This window comes from Canis lupus, chromosome 19 (genome assembly GCF_003254725.2).
Source record: "Canis lupus dingo isolate Sandy chromosome 19, ASM325472v2, whole genome shotgun sequence".
Lineage (NCBI taxonomy): Eukaryota > Metazoa > Chordata > Mammalia > Carnivora > Canidae > Canis > Canis lupus.
In genome coordinates, this window is record NC_064261.1 from 26,600,440 (window position 1) to 26,616,379 (window position 15,940).

The 15,940-nt window shown below is 37.2% G+C and overlaps 1 protein-coding gene across 2 annotated transcripts in view; it reads right to left on the minus strand.

The window, feature by feature from the left end:
* The window catches only part of CNTNAP5 (contactin associated protein family member 5), a 796,284-nt gene that overhangs the window by 127,369 nt on the left and 652,975 nt on the right, over positions 1-15,940 (minus strand). For both annotated transcript variants that reach the window (XM_035702065.2, XM_035702066.2), the window contains exons 15-16: positions 5,490-5,617; positions 5,150-5,320 (exon numbers count right to left, since the gene is read on the minus strand). In XM_035702065.2, the coding sequence (XP_035557958.1) occupies positions 5,150-5,320; positions 5,490-5,617 (299 nt within the window). The remainder of the gene's footprint in view (positions 1-5,149; positions 5,321-5,489; positions 5,618-15,940) is intronic.

Genomic DNA, 15,940 nt, shown 5'->3' on the forward strand with positions numbered 1-15,940 from the left:
GTGTCTCTCATGAATAAATAAATAAAATATTTGAAAACTAATGAATAATAAATGTAAATTATTTAATACAGTGTCTAATCAATGTGGACACTCAACAATTTAGTTTAAGTATAATACATTATACTATTTATATTATACAAATATATAAATTTAATTATTATCAGTATTAATTTTACCTTCTCGGAGGATCTGAGAGTCTATCTTCAAGTTCTCATCATATCTGGTAATATTGGGGTTTTTTTGGTATTATTCTTTTTTTTAATCTTTATTTTTTTTAAAGATTTTATTTATTTATTCATGGGAGAGAGACACAGAGAGAGAGAGGCCAAGACACAGGCAGAGGGAGAAGCAGGCACCATGCAGGGAGCCTGACATGGGACTCGATCCCGGGTCTCCAGGATCACACCCTGAGCTGAAGCCCCACCAGGGCTGCCCTGGTATTATTCTTGATATGATACTGCTGAATATCACAACTCAAATCTTTCTTTCTCCCATCCCCCTTCCATATATATGTATATCATAGATAGATATCATATATATGACATGTATGAATATAGGTCATATATAGATATATATCCACAAAAATGATATATATGACATATAATAAACATATATACATATATATATGTCTATCTCATTCACTTTTTCCATGGTCTTGAAGGCTAGCAGAATATACCCCTCCAAAATATGCTACTTTAATCTCAGGATGATTTTGAGCTGAAGGCAATTGAGAAGAAGCAGAAGCAAGGAAAACTCCCTGTGCTCCCCCTGTTATTTAGAGTAGGACATAGGGGATCCCTGGATGGCTCAGCGCTTTAGTGCCTACCTTCGGCCCAGGGCATGACTCTGGAGTCCCAGGATTGAGTCCCACATCGGGCTCCCTACATGGAGCCTGCTTCTTTCTCTGCCTGTGTCTCTGCCTCTCTCTCTCTCTCTCTCTCTCTCTCTCTGTCTCTCATGAATAAATAAATAAAATCTTAAAAAAAAATAAAGCAGTATATAAAGTTACAGAGATGTCTCTCCTCTCCTCCCCTGTCTACCAGAAGGACAAAAATTAATTGCCTGGAAACAACTGTAGACCCTATCAGTCCAGAGATAGGGTCTAGACAACTATAGACCCTATTGGCACCAGAGGAATCTGCATAACAAACTTCACTAACTAGCCTTTATCTCTACTCTTAGAAACCTAAAGCTTCCTTTTTTTGTCTATAATTTCTCCACAAATTTATTATTCTCTGTTGACAGATAAGCTGTAGTTCTAAGCCACTTCTTTGAGTTACTCATTTTTCTCTGTCCATTTCTCATGTTCACACAATGTGTGCATATTAGTAAACTTCTTTTTGTTTTTCTCTCATAAAGAAGTTATGTAACCCTCATTGCAGGGGTTACAGCCAAGAATAGAGAAGTTAAGAGGGAAATTATTTTTCCCTCTTTATAGATTTTAGGACATATTAGGTCCCTTGCCAGATATAAAGGTGGGCCCTGGCAAAACTAGTCTGCAATCTTACTTCCACAGCCAGAGGCATTGGTCAGAGGTGGCCAGGTGAGCTGCACATGAGGAATTTCATCTCTCAACTGAAATGCAGCTCTCCCTTGGAGGAGAGCTAGTTTCAGACTGAAGCAGATATTCAGGAGTCGGTGTAAGGAGGGAAATAAATCACAGATAACATTATAAAACTGATGAATCCAACCAGAAATAAAGTGTCTTGTCAATTCTGGACTTAGTCACATGTCACAATCCTGGTGAATTCCTGTCCTTGTGTCCAGTAGTTCAGATCATGTTTTCTTTTAATTGCAGCCAAATACATATGATTGGCATATGGATGTCATAAATCCCATTTTTGCATAAGTAAGCACTAAACAGATGAAGAATATGCTGACAAATTTAGAGGAATGGAAATTGAATCCACCTGGGATTGTAAGCTATAGGCTCTTTCCACTACACCACACTCTCAACAGCCACTCCCTTCTGCTTCTCCTCACCCACTCCAAAATACCCATTTCCATCTGCACAGCAATTGTTAGATAATTGTCAAAACAGCTCTTTTTTTTTCCTCAGTCTCATTTGAAACAGACCCACTAAGACTTGACACTGTGAAATGTCTTGTTTCTCTTAGAATATGGACTAATCTCAAGGCTACAGAATTCACACATCTTAGCTGGAAGTGGAAAATGGACTGAAAATTTCATGGAAACTTCTTATTCCCTGTCGAACAATATGGATATATCAACTTTGGAAGCTTCTGTTCAGATAGTTAGATAGGAACATTCCTTGAGGATGGAAGAGGAATCTATTCTGAGCCACTTCATGTTTTTAAAGGCCATTTCCTTCGTAAGTAACTGATCTACAGAAGTATCTTGTTATGAATCCCTTAAGGTGAAAATTTTATCTGCAGAAAAAGCATGGGATGAGTGTAGCTTTCAATAAGAAATGCAGGATCCCTTCTAATTTGTTTTTTTTTTTCCTTTTAAATAATAAAATATTTTGGAAAATATGATGTCTTGCTTTAAAACTTTTACATAAAATTTCAAAAAACTATATGTTCTCAAACCTGGTGAAAAAAGGTACAACAAACAATTACATCAATGTATTTTTAAATTTTCATCAAATTTAATACCGCCTTCATTTAAATCATTTTTTATAACCCAGAGGACAAAATATAGTACCAGAAAGTACAAACAAATTGGACATTGAAATGTAATTAACACTAAATCATTGCTCATTACCTTGTGATAATATGCCATGACATTTGTGCTGCTTTAATGAATCAAAAGGCCTTAGGGCCTGATTTTTATTAAATTTACATTGAGGTTATTATATCCATATTATGCAATGGTTGGCACTCAACCCCACATTTTCAGAGCCTGGTTAACTTAGATAGGAGAGATCTTATTTCACACTAAAGCCACAGAAGCTTCCTCCCATTAATAGTCTAAATAGTTGGAGTAAAAGGAGGTTAAAACTATGAATTAAAGAGATCTCTTTCCCTGTATATATTGTGCTGTAACTGCAAAAGGAACACTTGCTACTTGGTGATTTGCAGGGGTCTGGTGTAAACACCTCCACCATCTCCTCCAGCAATGCTTTTGTGTCTTTCTCTGGAACTCTCAAATTTCCAAGCTCCTGTTGCCAAGACATTACTTATGCTTTTAAGGATATTTCATGAAGTCACATCATCATTATCATAGTATGGGTCAATTGCCTCCATCAAACTATCAAAAACTCCGTTTAGACACAGATAAATGAGACATCTAATGACAAGCATAAGTGATCATGGCCATGGGCATAATGAGGGCAAGATGGTGGGAGCAATTTGTCTGTGTAAAAGAAATAAGGGGGGGAGGTGGATAATGAGTGCAGAAAACTGAAAATCAGCAAAAGCAATTAAAGGTAGATGCTTTTATTATTGTCACGCACCAGGAATTCTAAACAGTATCAGTGAAAAAACATTCCTCTACCAAAAAAAGCCTTTTGTTGGTCTAAGTTCTAACAAATGCTGATGTCAGTATGAATCTTTAATAATGTATATGTAAGCTTCAAATAGCACATTTTATTACTTACCACTTAATAAATATATTCAAGAGGTAAGTTAATATAAAAAACTCCAGATATACCTTTGGCTCCTAAACATGCAGATTCAAATATATAGACTTAGCTTTAAGAGTAAGAATTCAATTTTTGATTTCTCATTTTTGTAATTACTGTGCTATCATTGTTTAACTCAAATCTGTTGACACATATGAACACACATTATCACAGGGCTTGTGGACACAGATTGCACCCAAAGGGAGCTCACACACTGCAAACCTTTAGGAACTCCATAATATTTTACCAAATAGGATAGTAATCTGTGATGAAATTTCTGGTGAAAATATCTTATTGAATTTTTTATTGATTGCAGACAAATTTAAAAGTTGCTAGAATTGATCTTGAAGAAAACACATGGAAAGAAATGCAGTTCCTGGAATTTATTGTAAAATAAAATATTTTTATGAATATCTACCAAATTTATCTTTATGTTTAAAACATTTCTTAAAATTTATATGTCTGTTGCTTAATGTGAAAAAATATTTTAAATTTAAAATTGTAAAAGTATCCTTTTTTTAAAGATTTTACTTATTTATTCATGAAAGACACAGAGAGAGGGAGGCACAGACACAGGCAGAGGGGAGAAGCAGGGAGCCTGACATGGGACTCAATCCCAGGTCTCCAGGATCACACCCTGGGCTGAAGGTGGCGCTAAACCGTTGAGCCACCCAGGCTGCCCTGTAGAAGTATCTTTTGATCGATATAAGATAGACGGGCAAATCTGATTATACTATATTTTGAACACACACATGGGAAGACAATTAATTTTGATGAAGTCAACTACAAATTTGCAGAAGTAAACTTGAAGGAAGAAAAATGTTAATGTAATTATTAATGGAACAAACCAATGTACAGGTATGTTTTTGCCCTTTTTATTAAAAAAAGACTAAAATAATATTCAGACAAGAAAATATTCATGTCTTCTTTTTTGTACTGGAATTTTTTTATTGGCATGATTACATATGGGAGTTCAAAGGACAAGTTTGCTATCTGCATTTCTATTATTCCTCATTTAACTTTATGATCATTACTGAATAGAACCTTGTAGATAAGAGATGGGATATTAGAAAATGATCCATATCCTGGTGTCAAATTCTTTAGATACACCACTGCTTAGGGTGAAGTGGTAGAGAAACAATGGGAATTCTGATTGGGTAGTCACACCCTCCAAAGGTGGGAAATAAATCAGGAAATTACTTTCAGAGCAAAAGTACAACAAAAAGTAGACCCCAAATATGCATAACAGAATGCATAATAATAATAATACATTAAGCTTTCCATAGAAACTGCACTGAAAAATTTCTGAGGTGTGGAAAAGACATTGTAGGTATCTATGGAAATTTGAGGAATGCACTATTTTGAAGAGAGAAAGATTAAATGTTAATAGGTAATAATAAAACAAAAAGCATTAGAAAGAACTAGAAGTTATCATGGCTAATTTTACAGATTTCCAGAGACATTAATTTGATAGTATCAACATGTACTAGTTGTTGGTGGCAAAGACAAGACTTGAACTTCTTCTGTTGACATTACATTAAATTAATAAATGAGGGCACTTACAGCTTATTTCAAGTCGGATGAAGTCTTTAATGCCAAGGTTTTCTAGAAAAACGCCCGATAAAGCCGTAGTTTTAAAGAAGAAAGAAATATCGGCACTGAATTCCGCATGGAAGGTAGGAAAGTGGAGGTAAGAAGCTTCTGTATAAAATGATACCGCATTCCAGAAGTGCCCTGGATGAAAAAAAAATGGTTCATTGTTTTAGAATGGGATATAGAAAAGCATTGGACATGTGAATAATTTTCAAGACTGAGGGACACTGCAGGGAAAAGAGATAAGAGAATAAAAACATCTTGTGCTTATGTAATGAAGAGAGAAAGCTTCTTTAGATTTAGTACTCACGGTCTCCATAGCAACGCAAGGGACCAATTCTCCAAGCAGCTTCTGAGTTTGATCTGTTGGTATCGGTGATAACTATCTGAGTGACAGGCAAGTGGTCTTTGAAGGAAAGAAAGCCAGTATCGTTTGTCCTGAAAAACATAAATTTAAGAAAAGAGAGGAAAAAATGTGGATAATGTAGGGACTCTTTTACCAAGACTCCTTTTTTCAAAGGTGATTTGGGTGCTTGCAGCAGCAGGGTGAGGCCAGGGAGGGGGAACCAGAAGGCTTTTCATCTCATAAGCATATGCAAAAGACTGGAATGCCAATCACAAAACCCTTGGCCAGCTTCCAAAATCCGGTGGAATTCACATTTTCCCTACATCTTTCCAGAAACACAGGTAATTTACAGAGCTTGCTGTTGCTTGTTGAGGCTGACAGCACCCTACCTGCCCCCATGCAGCGCTGATGTAACATGAAATAGCATCTCTCTTTCCACAGAGATTGGCTATCTCAGTAACTAACTTGAAATGGGCGCCACAAATCCTACTTGAAATCACTCCCAGGACTTGTTTCAGCCACCTGCCTACAGGTTTTAATCAGCTGGGGATGTTTCTTAGCACCTTTTAACTCTAGGTAAAAACAAGTCTTTAGAGTTATCGATTTGTTGCTCTATATTTTGCTCTATGTTTTAAAGATTTGGGGAATGATTTGTCCTTGTTAATTATGCAAATAGATAACTAACTAGTCACCTTTTGGCAAAAAAAAATGTTAGAAATAAATGGGTGAAGCTATTGTTTTTTCCCTTTTTTAAAGCTATGTTTTTGGACTCATGGTAAAGACGTACCATTTAACTGAGAGAATAAAAATATAGATAAGAAACCTGCATTGAATGAATAACTATTCTGAGCCAGAAATATACTAGGGGACAAGTAAATTTTCCCACACAATACCTTTGTGCAGTGGGTACCATTATTTTCATTCACAGATGAGAAAACTGAGTCTAAGATATATCAGACAATGCCTAAGTTCACAGGGCACAAGGGTCAGGGGCTTGGTCACATACGTGGTATCTGCCTCATGTCTAAATTTAACAAACATACAAAATAGCCATGGCTAAGCTATATATATATATATATATATATATATATATATATATATATGAAGATGCCTATATGTTATGAGCTAACATATCATTCTGACATAATAATTTGAAACTTATGACTAATAAAAGACTGAAATTTCTAAAAGAAGGGGAAGAACACAAAATGTATTACATAACAGCAAGTCTTGAAATGGTAACCAAAATTCTCCAAAAGCTTTTTTAACTGGGCAAGGTGAACTTCGCATTTCTGTCTTGCTCCATTTTACTCATCCAAACATCAGATGGCCTGCTAGAAAAGATGATGGGACGTTTTCATTTCCATGCTCTATCCATTAGGCATGCTACCAATTTAAATGACAAGTTGAACTGAATCATATGAGGTGGCCTGAAACCTGCACAGAGTGGCCTGGACCCCCCACCCACACAGCCCTAGTTAAGCACAGGATGGTTCATCTTGCCAGTACATGGGAATTGGGAGACACAGCACCACGAACCAATATTCAGGGCAAAGCATATAATGTAGCAATTTGATAACAAGAACATAAAGGAGCAAATTCATATTGATTCTCTCTCTGTAGTCACAAAGAAATCAACAAAACAACACACACTCGAAATCAGTGTAATATTTCATTGTCATTTACATATCCCTCACAACTCTGAGTTTAGAGCCCAAGAAAATAATATCTCAAATTCTTAACTGGAGAAGCATTGCAGGAGTACTGTGATGTGGTGCTTGGGACATAGCTTCAGAAGCATATAGATTTGTTCTGGAATCCCAAGTCGCCAGCTCCTAGCTATGTTAGGTTGGCGAATCACTTTATTTCTGAGATTCTCCAGCATCCTCAATTTTAAAATGGTGATAAAGTCTATATAACAGAGTTCTTGAGAGAATTAAATGAGATCACATAGTCACTTAGAATAGTGCCTGATCTATGGAAAATGCTTGAAAATGGTAGTGGCAACACTCATTTTAGTTCTTATCTTTGTCCTTCTGTAGCCTTAGGCAATTCAATCCATCTTTTTATGCATCAAGCTATTACTCTGTATTAGAGATCTCATACTACACAGAACATTGTAGAAAATTAAATGTTAAGATTTGGCATCCAGCTCATGAGATTTGGAGAAAAACATATCAGTTCATCTTGGCTATAAATAAATGAAATATTCACCTGCACATGTACCCTTCAGGTCAAGTAACCAAAATGGTAAAGAAATGCATTATCCATTTTCTATTATTTGAGTACCTATATTTAGAGGCCATTCAAAGGATCAGGAAATAAGACTTTTGTTTCTGTTTGAAAGAACAACTATGACTGTTACAAAGACATAGAATAAAATTTTAGTCTTCATATTTCAATATCCTTTAAGCAGAGAATTTACAGTAAATTCCAAGTAGTCAAAGTAAAGAAAACCCATATGTAATCCTGAAGAAACTACACTGCTCTAGGTTTTTTTCCTCTCCATTTTTATTTTCAAGGTGAAAATGGGAGATTCTGAAGTCTGTCCATCAATGCTAACTACTGCCTCCCTTACACACTATGGCACCTTGTCTGAATCAATTTGATGTCCTATGTCAAAGTGTTGGGATATACAAATAGCATTCTAAGAATAAAAATCTTTTCCATGTAACAGTGAAAAAATTCATATTTAGTTTGATGTTGCAAGGCACAATACCAAAAATACTTTTTTTTGGATACAAACTTAAATTCCTACAGGGGCCAGATGAGTAATAAAAATGAGTGAGCCAGCTTTGTGTTAGATAATAAATGGAACCTGACATATACCTTCATTGTCAGAGGTAAAGAGAGAGAGAAAAAGAGAAGAAGAGAAAAAGAGAGATAGAGGGAAGAAAACTGGTAGAAAATACTTGTTCTGGCTAAAGGGAAATGATGATATCCATTAGTAACAAGTAATTATGCCATTCAGGAATGTCAAACAAGTGACTCGGACTGGAATATTAATATAAAACTTCTCAAGTTTTAAAATCTTGACAATGGATTTTAAATTCTAAAAACAATAAAACAAAAAAAAAAAACATATACATAGTGGGAGCCAACACTGCACTGGGCAATAAGATGCAGAGTGAGGGTTGTGTTCGGCTCATAGACAACCTAGGCGTCAAAGATTCTTTGCATATTTTACTCATGCTTTTAAGGTCACAGTAAGAGCAAAATTGGATTTAATTCAACTTAGTGACAGGTATGATTCAAACATTTCAAAGCATCAATGGGTGGAATATTTGGGGGAGTGGATGGTGATGGTGGATTTTAGCGTATAAGATGATACACAGTGATACAAATCAGGGTAGTACCTATTAATAAGCAGGAAATCAACAGCTGTACATTTCTACACACTAACTTGTTTTCCTTTCTCTTTTGTTTGAATTTGCTTTTCCAAGGGCAAACACTTTATGGATTTTGTCCTCTTTTGAAATAATATATAAGATTCTTCCTAAGGGTACTAGGTACTCATGTATTTGATTAAGTGCAGAAATGATTAATATGTAGTGGAAAAACATTGCCATTTGGACAAGACTGTTACAAGTTGAATCCATGTGCCTCACCATACTTATTATAGAGTGTCAGTGAAGTCACTCTTGGCCTATGTTTTCTTATCTCTAACATGGGGATAATATCACTTTGATATTGTATAAATTAAAGAAGACAACAACGATAAAACTATTAACATACTAACACAATGTGGGAATTCAATAAATAGTTGTTGGAATTCCCTGTAAAACTTGAAATAAAAATGTGAAATGAAAAGAATTTTTAAAGGAAAAGTAAGAAAGGGAACCTAGCCGCTGGTGTGAATGAGCAGAGGCCAGTCACAGACACCTGTCGACACCAGGTTATGGCGGCTCCAAGCATACAAAGCATAGACATATGTGGTCCTCAGGAAACACACATGAGTTAATGGAAAAACATGTCAGAAGCAATGTGTTCTCCTTTTCCTTTAACTATCTGCATCTTGCGTTATTACCAGATTCAGGATTGCTGAGCAAAACAGGGGCTGCTGATTTCTTTAGTGATTCATTGGAGTAAAATGTGGCGAAAAGTCACATGCTGCCATTTGTTTTCCATGAACCAATCAATTTTGGTTAACTTAATTTGGTTAAGTTAACAAAATTTTGGTTAATTTTGGTTCTGTAAGCTTCTTTTAGTAGAGTCACTTGGGTCACTGAGCCTGTCAAGAAAGATTTTTGTTTCCTCATTCTATCCTTATTTCTTTTAGTCACTTGTAAGTAAAAAACAAAACACATTACGCTCAAGGTAGTAAAAACCTAGCAAATTATTCAAAAACTGAAAACCCTAGCACCCTTTGAAGCCCCTGTGTGAATCTAAGTGAATCAGTCTGCACAGCCTTCCCTTGAGTGGGTGACATGATGTCCTCCACTTCCTGTGACTGCAAGGGAGGAATGACAGTAAGATGCCCATAGGCAAATCTGCAAGTCTGAAGTACTGTAGTGATGCTTGCCAGTGATTCTACCCTAACTTTGGTTAAGGCAATTATTTCCCTTTTGTCTTCCTTCTTAAGACTTCCTGATAAAAAAAGATTTAGGGGATTAGATTAAAGGTTGGTTGTCACTTGATTGCAAAAAAAAAAAAAGCAAGTGCAAGCATTGACAGTGGTCACATAGACAAGTGCAAACCAGGAGGTCATATCCATTCCTCTCTACCCTACCCCAACCAGACAATGTCTGGAGTCTTGTTTTCTGTTCCCAGGATAAGGAACATGAAGGACAAAACAACACAATTTTTCAAATGTTTAAACATTTTGGAAACTACAGTTCTTCTATAAATATTCTAGAAACTTGAAACCATAGGGCTTTCCTCAAATAGATGGGAAAACATAATCAGGTCTTGGTGTATGAAGACAGACAAAGTCTACCCAATATTATCTTATTATTAAGATATTACCATGGCCCTCAAGATTTTATGAGCATAAAATTAATATAAAAAATACTACCACAGATGAAGATTTCTGGAGGCATGATTTGATTAACCTGCTCTGGATATGAACAAAGGCAGTCTTTAGCGGTGCCAGAAAAGTTCTTACCACAACTGTCTGCACTCTCCCTCTTCTCCTGCTCCTCCCTTGCCTCCTCAACTCCCACAATCCGCCTTCTCTTCTTTCAAGACAGGGCAAGCCCTCTTACTGAATGGCTAACTTCCATGGACACATTGGCCCCTAACTCATTCTACTCTGTAGCAGCATTTCACCGTGTTGCCTTCTTCCCTGTGACACACACAATGAATACAGGTGCCTACTGAACACTTGCCTTGGATGTCAGCAGTCACCTCTAAGGAATATGCCCCAACCCCCTCCCATTGTTGCTGCTTCAGGGATCTGCCCTCCTGCTTGTTATGTTATGTGAAGGATGAGACCCCTTGCTCCACTGGCTGAGGCTGTACATACACATATCTTCCCTTCCTCTTTTCCTCTCTCCTCCCGCATTCTTGATTGACCACTTCCACCAAGCTCACCTGTCTTATGTGGCTCTGTCCAGCTGCCTTATCCTCACCCTCCCGGCCTCAGTTGTATTTTGAGGGAGCTCCAGGTTCTCTGCCTGAGCCTTGGTGATGGTTACCTACACTGGCTGCCTGCTGCCAATCTCACTGCTGTCTTCCTACTCTCGTTTTCCTCCATAACACTCCCAGTAACACATTTACCAGTGTGGTGATTCATACTTCATTGCTCAAAAACTCCTTATGATAAGAGGTCTCAGTCTCTTACAAGTATAGCCCATTTCCGAAATATTTAACATAAAGTGGACAATAAATTGCTCATTTAAATCATGATTGCCTTTTACAGACAGTTCTTTCTAAAAAAAAAAAAAAAAAATGATCCAGGGGTTAGAGGTATGGCTTGAGTCTAGGACTGCTATTCTTAGAACCTATTGCTGGCTCTGTGGCTCAGCTGAATGCTTTCTATCACTGAACGTGCACGCGGAAGCTGCCTCTTGCCTTTCCCTGGCCACATGAAATAGATAAAAATAGATTTTTACACATGATCTCATTTAATCCACAGAACATCCCTGTGACAATGTTGTAACCAGCACCTGCCTTGTGCAGAAGAGGAAATGGAACCTTATAGAGATGACCAAACTTCCCAGGGTCCATTATTTGCCAGTAAGGGGCCAGGATTTGGCTGTAGCAACCATCTTTGCTGTAGCAACCATGGTGCTCCTCTAGTCTCCTGGTCTCAGTCCTCCAGAGAGGGGCTCTCTCACATGGGGACACAGCTCCTTCTCACAGGTAGTCCCTACATCTTTTCCAGGTAGTGCTGGGATAATGGCACCGGCCCTGAGTCCTTGAGCTGCCCTCCTGGGCCTCTGGCTGACCGTCCCCATTCCATTCACACAGGCTTTCTCCACACAAGATACAATTCAATTGACTAGGTTTCAGTTTACTAATTTGCAATCATTTTCCAACCCTGCATTCCCTGAGATTACACGTGGGTCACCTTGGCAGGAGTTCCTGGAGCTCACAAATTCTTCAGTTACACATTTACAAGCAATCTCTTAGTTTATTTCTACTGCGGGCAGACGGATCCATTACATGGTGATTTTCACTAGTGACTTTCAGAGGGCAGCTCTGTTTGGGGGGAAGGGTCTTTCCTTGTTCTTTCCTCACTTCACCTAGAGTTAAATGGCCGAATGATACCTTTGGTTGTTCTATCTGCTATGTATTTTATGACATAGATGTATGTATTTTTTTTTTCTTAGAAATTAGTTTAACTTCTATAGATAAATGTTACCTCTTACCTTTTATTTAAGATACTGTAAAAAGTAGGGAAAATAATAAAAATGACTATTACAAATTTTTGAGAACCAAATTCATGGCACATATGCTCAATGCACAAATTACTGCTAACTCAGCCAGTACTCCCCAACTCCACAGAGGCCTTTCTTTCTTTCTTTCTTTCTTTCTTTTCTTTCTTTCTTTCTTTCTTTCTTTCTTTCTTTCTTTCTTTCTTTCTTTCTTTCTTTCTTTTCTTTCTTTCTTTCTTTCTTTCTTCTTTCTTCCTTCCTTCCTTTCTTTCTTTCTTTCTTCTTTCTTCCTTCCTTCCTTTCTTTCTTTCTTTCTTTCTTTCTTTCTTTCTTTTTCTTTCTCTCTCTCTCTCTTTTCCTTCCTTCCTTCCTTCCTCTTCCTTCCTTCCTTCCTTCCTTCCTCCCTCCCTCTCTTCCTTTCTTCTTTTTTCTTTCTTTTAAATAAAATAGGAACCTGAAGCCCAGAGAGGATAAATGATTTAGGCTGTATAGTTAATCATCTCATTACATAATAAAATGTTACTTAGAGATAAATTACATTTCACATCCAGAAAATGAGTGTTGCCAGCAAAAGTAGCTACAATTTAGTGCATTCTAACTGTATTATACATATTTGTTTGTGATATTTTCACCGAAAATCTGAAAAGCAGATTTGCAAAGGAGATGGAATCATTTCCTCTCTTCCTCCTTCCCTCTCCACTTGCTCTTCTCTTCCTCCTTCTTGCTCTTAATGATGAAGTTTCTACACTTTGAAAAAAAAAAAGTGCGAAGATGCTAGGATTTCTCTGTTTAGCCAAGAGCATCCCCTTGGACCTTAGAAGTGGCACCAGACACAGCAGATATGGCAAAGGCAGGGAGAAGGAACTGCAGAGGAACTTAGCATCACAGGGGTCCATCCCAGCCCTCTGCTCTTGGCTAAAGGTTCCAGCAAGCTCTGTGCAAAAAGTGATTGTAATTGACATCTCCTTGTGTGGACCTGTTTTGACTCTGGTGAGTTCTGCATCTTCCTCCTCGGGCAGAGAATCATTTCCCCCACAGAGTCAAGGTATCCAGTTCTGAACTGATCCCTTTGTTGTCTGTGTAACACCCTAAGTCCCTTCAGCAATTTGGCCACATCTATCAAAATAGAAAAGTGGATAATTTAACAATTTTAAGCTAGGGATCTATGAAATAGAAATAATTTTCCGAGTGGAAAAACGTATAAATCAAAACTCAAAAATGTTCATTGCAGCTTTTTTTTTCTAAGAGTGAAAAATCATTTATTAGGAAAATATTTATCATAAAGAAATGATAAAATAAGTTACGATACAACCACACTGGATACTTTGAAGCCATTAAAATGGACAGGATAGGGGATCCCTGGGTGGCGCAGCGGTTTAGCGCCTGCCTTTGGCCCAGGGCGCGATCCTGGAGACCCGGGATCGAATCCCACATCAGGCTCTCGGTGCATGGAGCCTGCTTCTCCCTCTGCCTGTCTCTGCCTCTCTCTCTCTCTCTGTGTGACTATCATAAATAAATGAAAAAAATAAATAAAAAAAAATAAAATGGACAGGATACACTCATTTTTATGCTTATTTAATGATACCATATAAAAGCTCTTCGAGACATATTTTATGTGGAAAAAAGTGAGTTGTGGAATAACATATTTAATATGATCTCACACTTAGTAAATGTGTCATATGTATAGGAAGATATTTCTATGTGGAAATGCCCAATATGCTCAACTATTATCTCTAGGTGTCAGATTTATTTTACACATGGGGTACAAGTAAGAATTCCAAATGGTGGTGAGGAAGCAGATTTTACATTTTTTCTTAAATATTTGAATTTTTGTAGTAAGGATACGACAGAATAGATTTATTTTTATGAAAATGAACTCCTAAAATTAAAAAAAATAAAAAAACATTCCCCTTATCCTTTGTTAAATATAGAAACCTAAATTGGGTGAATCAGAACTGACAATTGTGAGCAAACTTGCAGAGTACATGAAAGAGGTAAGCAGCTCATGTAATTTGGATCTGACTAAGAGCTACTGTTAGGTGAGTAATGCCATACACTTAGTGATAAGTAGGCAAATTAAAATAGAACCTAAAGTTTCACTGCATTTTTAAGTATAATTATGTTTTAGGGATCCCTGGGTGGCGCAGTGGTTTAGCGCCTGCCTTTGGCCCAGGGCGCGATCCTGGAGACCCAGGATCGAATCCCACGTCGGGCTCCCGGTGCATGGAGCCTGCTTCTCCCTCTGCCTGTATCTCTGCCTCTCTCTCTCACTGTCTGCCTATCATAAATAAATAATAAAAAACAATTAAAAAAATTATGTTTTAAACAATAGCAGTACAAATCAAAATGTTATATAAAATATACTATTTAAATGCCAACTCTTAATCTTGATATTGACTTTGAATTCTATTTCTGATACAATTTTGCAATTACCTAAGTAATGTGACTCCACAGACAATTTTGAGATAGTATATTTGTAAAGCTTGACAGGGAACTGATGCAATAGAAGTTTCAGTCTACATCTTTGTTTCCTAGAAGCATTAGAAGGAGTATTTTATAGCTGTGTTTTGTTTACTAGAACCAACAGGTCTTAAATGCCTCATGTTGAATATTTTTCCAATAGATAGGATGGCGGCATCATTGAATTGAAACAAACAATCAAAAAACAATCCTAGGGATGCCTGGGTGGCTCAGCGGTGAAGCGTCTGCCTTCAGCTCAGGGTATGATCCTGGAGTCCCAGGGGTCAAGTCCCACATTGGGCTCCCTGCAGGGAGCCTGCTTCTCTCTCTGCCCATGTCTCTTCCTCTCTCTCTTTTTCTCTCTCTCTCTCTCGAATAAATAAATAAAATCTTTTTAAAAATCCTAAGTGTTGTCTTTGGTAAATATCAGCTATTTTACTCTATCTAGAATTTTATAAAATAATGATGTGATAGATTGGTTTTGAGTTATCAACCTCTGATATAAGTTCTTTTCCTCCACTTTTGTATTGTCCCTTCTTGAGTATGTTATGCCTTCTGTTCTCTCCAATCAGATACACCATAAAACATTCTGTCTAAAAACAATCTGGAATCTAGTCATGGGATACTTAGTGTGAACAAGCCAAAATCAAGTTGCCCCAAGACATAAATTTTAAGTGAAAATGTCACGAATGAAACAGCAGACTATAACTAGTAAGTGAAGGTCATATTTGGCCAAGGAGAGAGGATCTGGAGGACGGCCACCCCATGTAGCCATTATATCATTCATTCTTTCAGCAGTTTGTACACAAGGGTCCTGCCATGTGCCATGCACACTTCTCTATAGCACAAGGTGTAAGTCCTGATTGCACCACTAGACATGTGGAAATTTAGTGAGAACAAAAATCCAGATAAAACTTTCAGAATTTCTGCTTGCAAAGGACAAAAGCACTTGCAAAGCTCAATAGGCATTGGAATAGCTCATAAATAGATTCATGAATAATAAAATTCAACCAGCAGAAATTATAATAGAAATATACATATGTGTGTGTATATGTGCGAGTATCTATATATGTATGTGAGGTAGATAGAGCATTAGTGTGTTCTGAGGTGATCCTTTCCTTTCTCTCAGGATTCAGG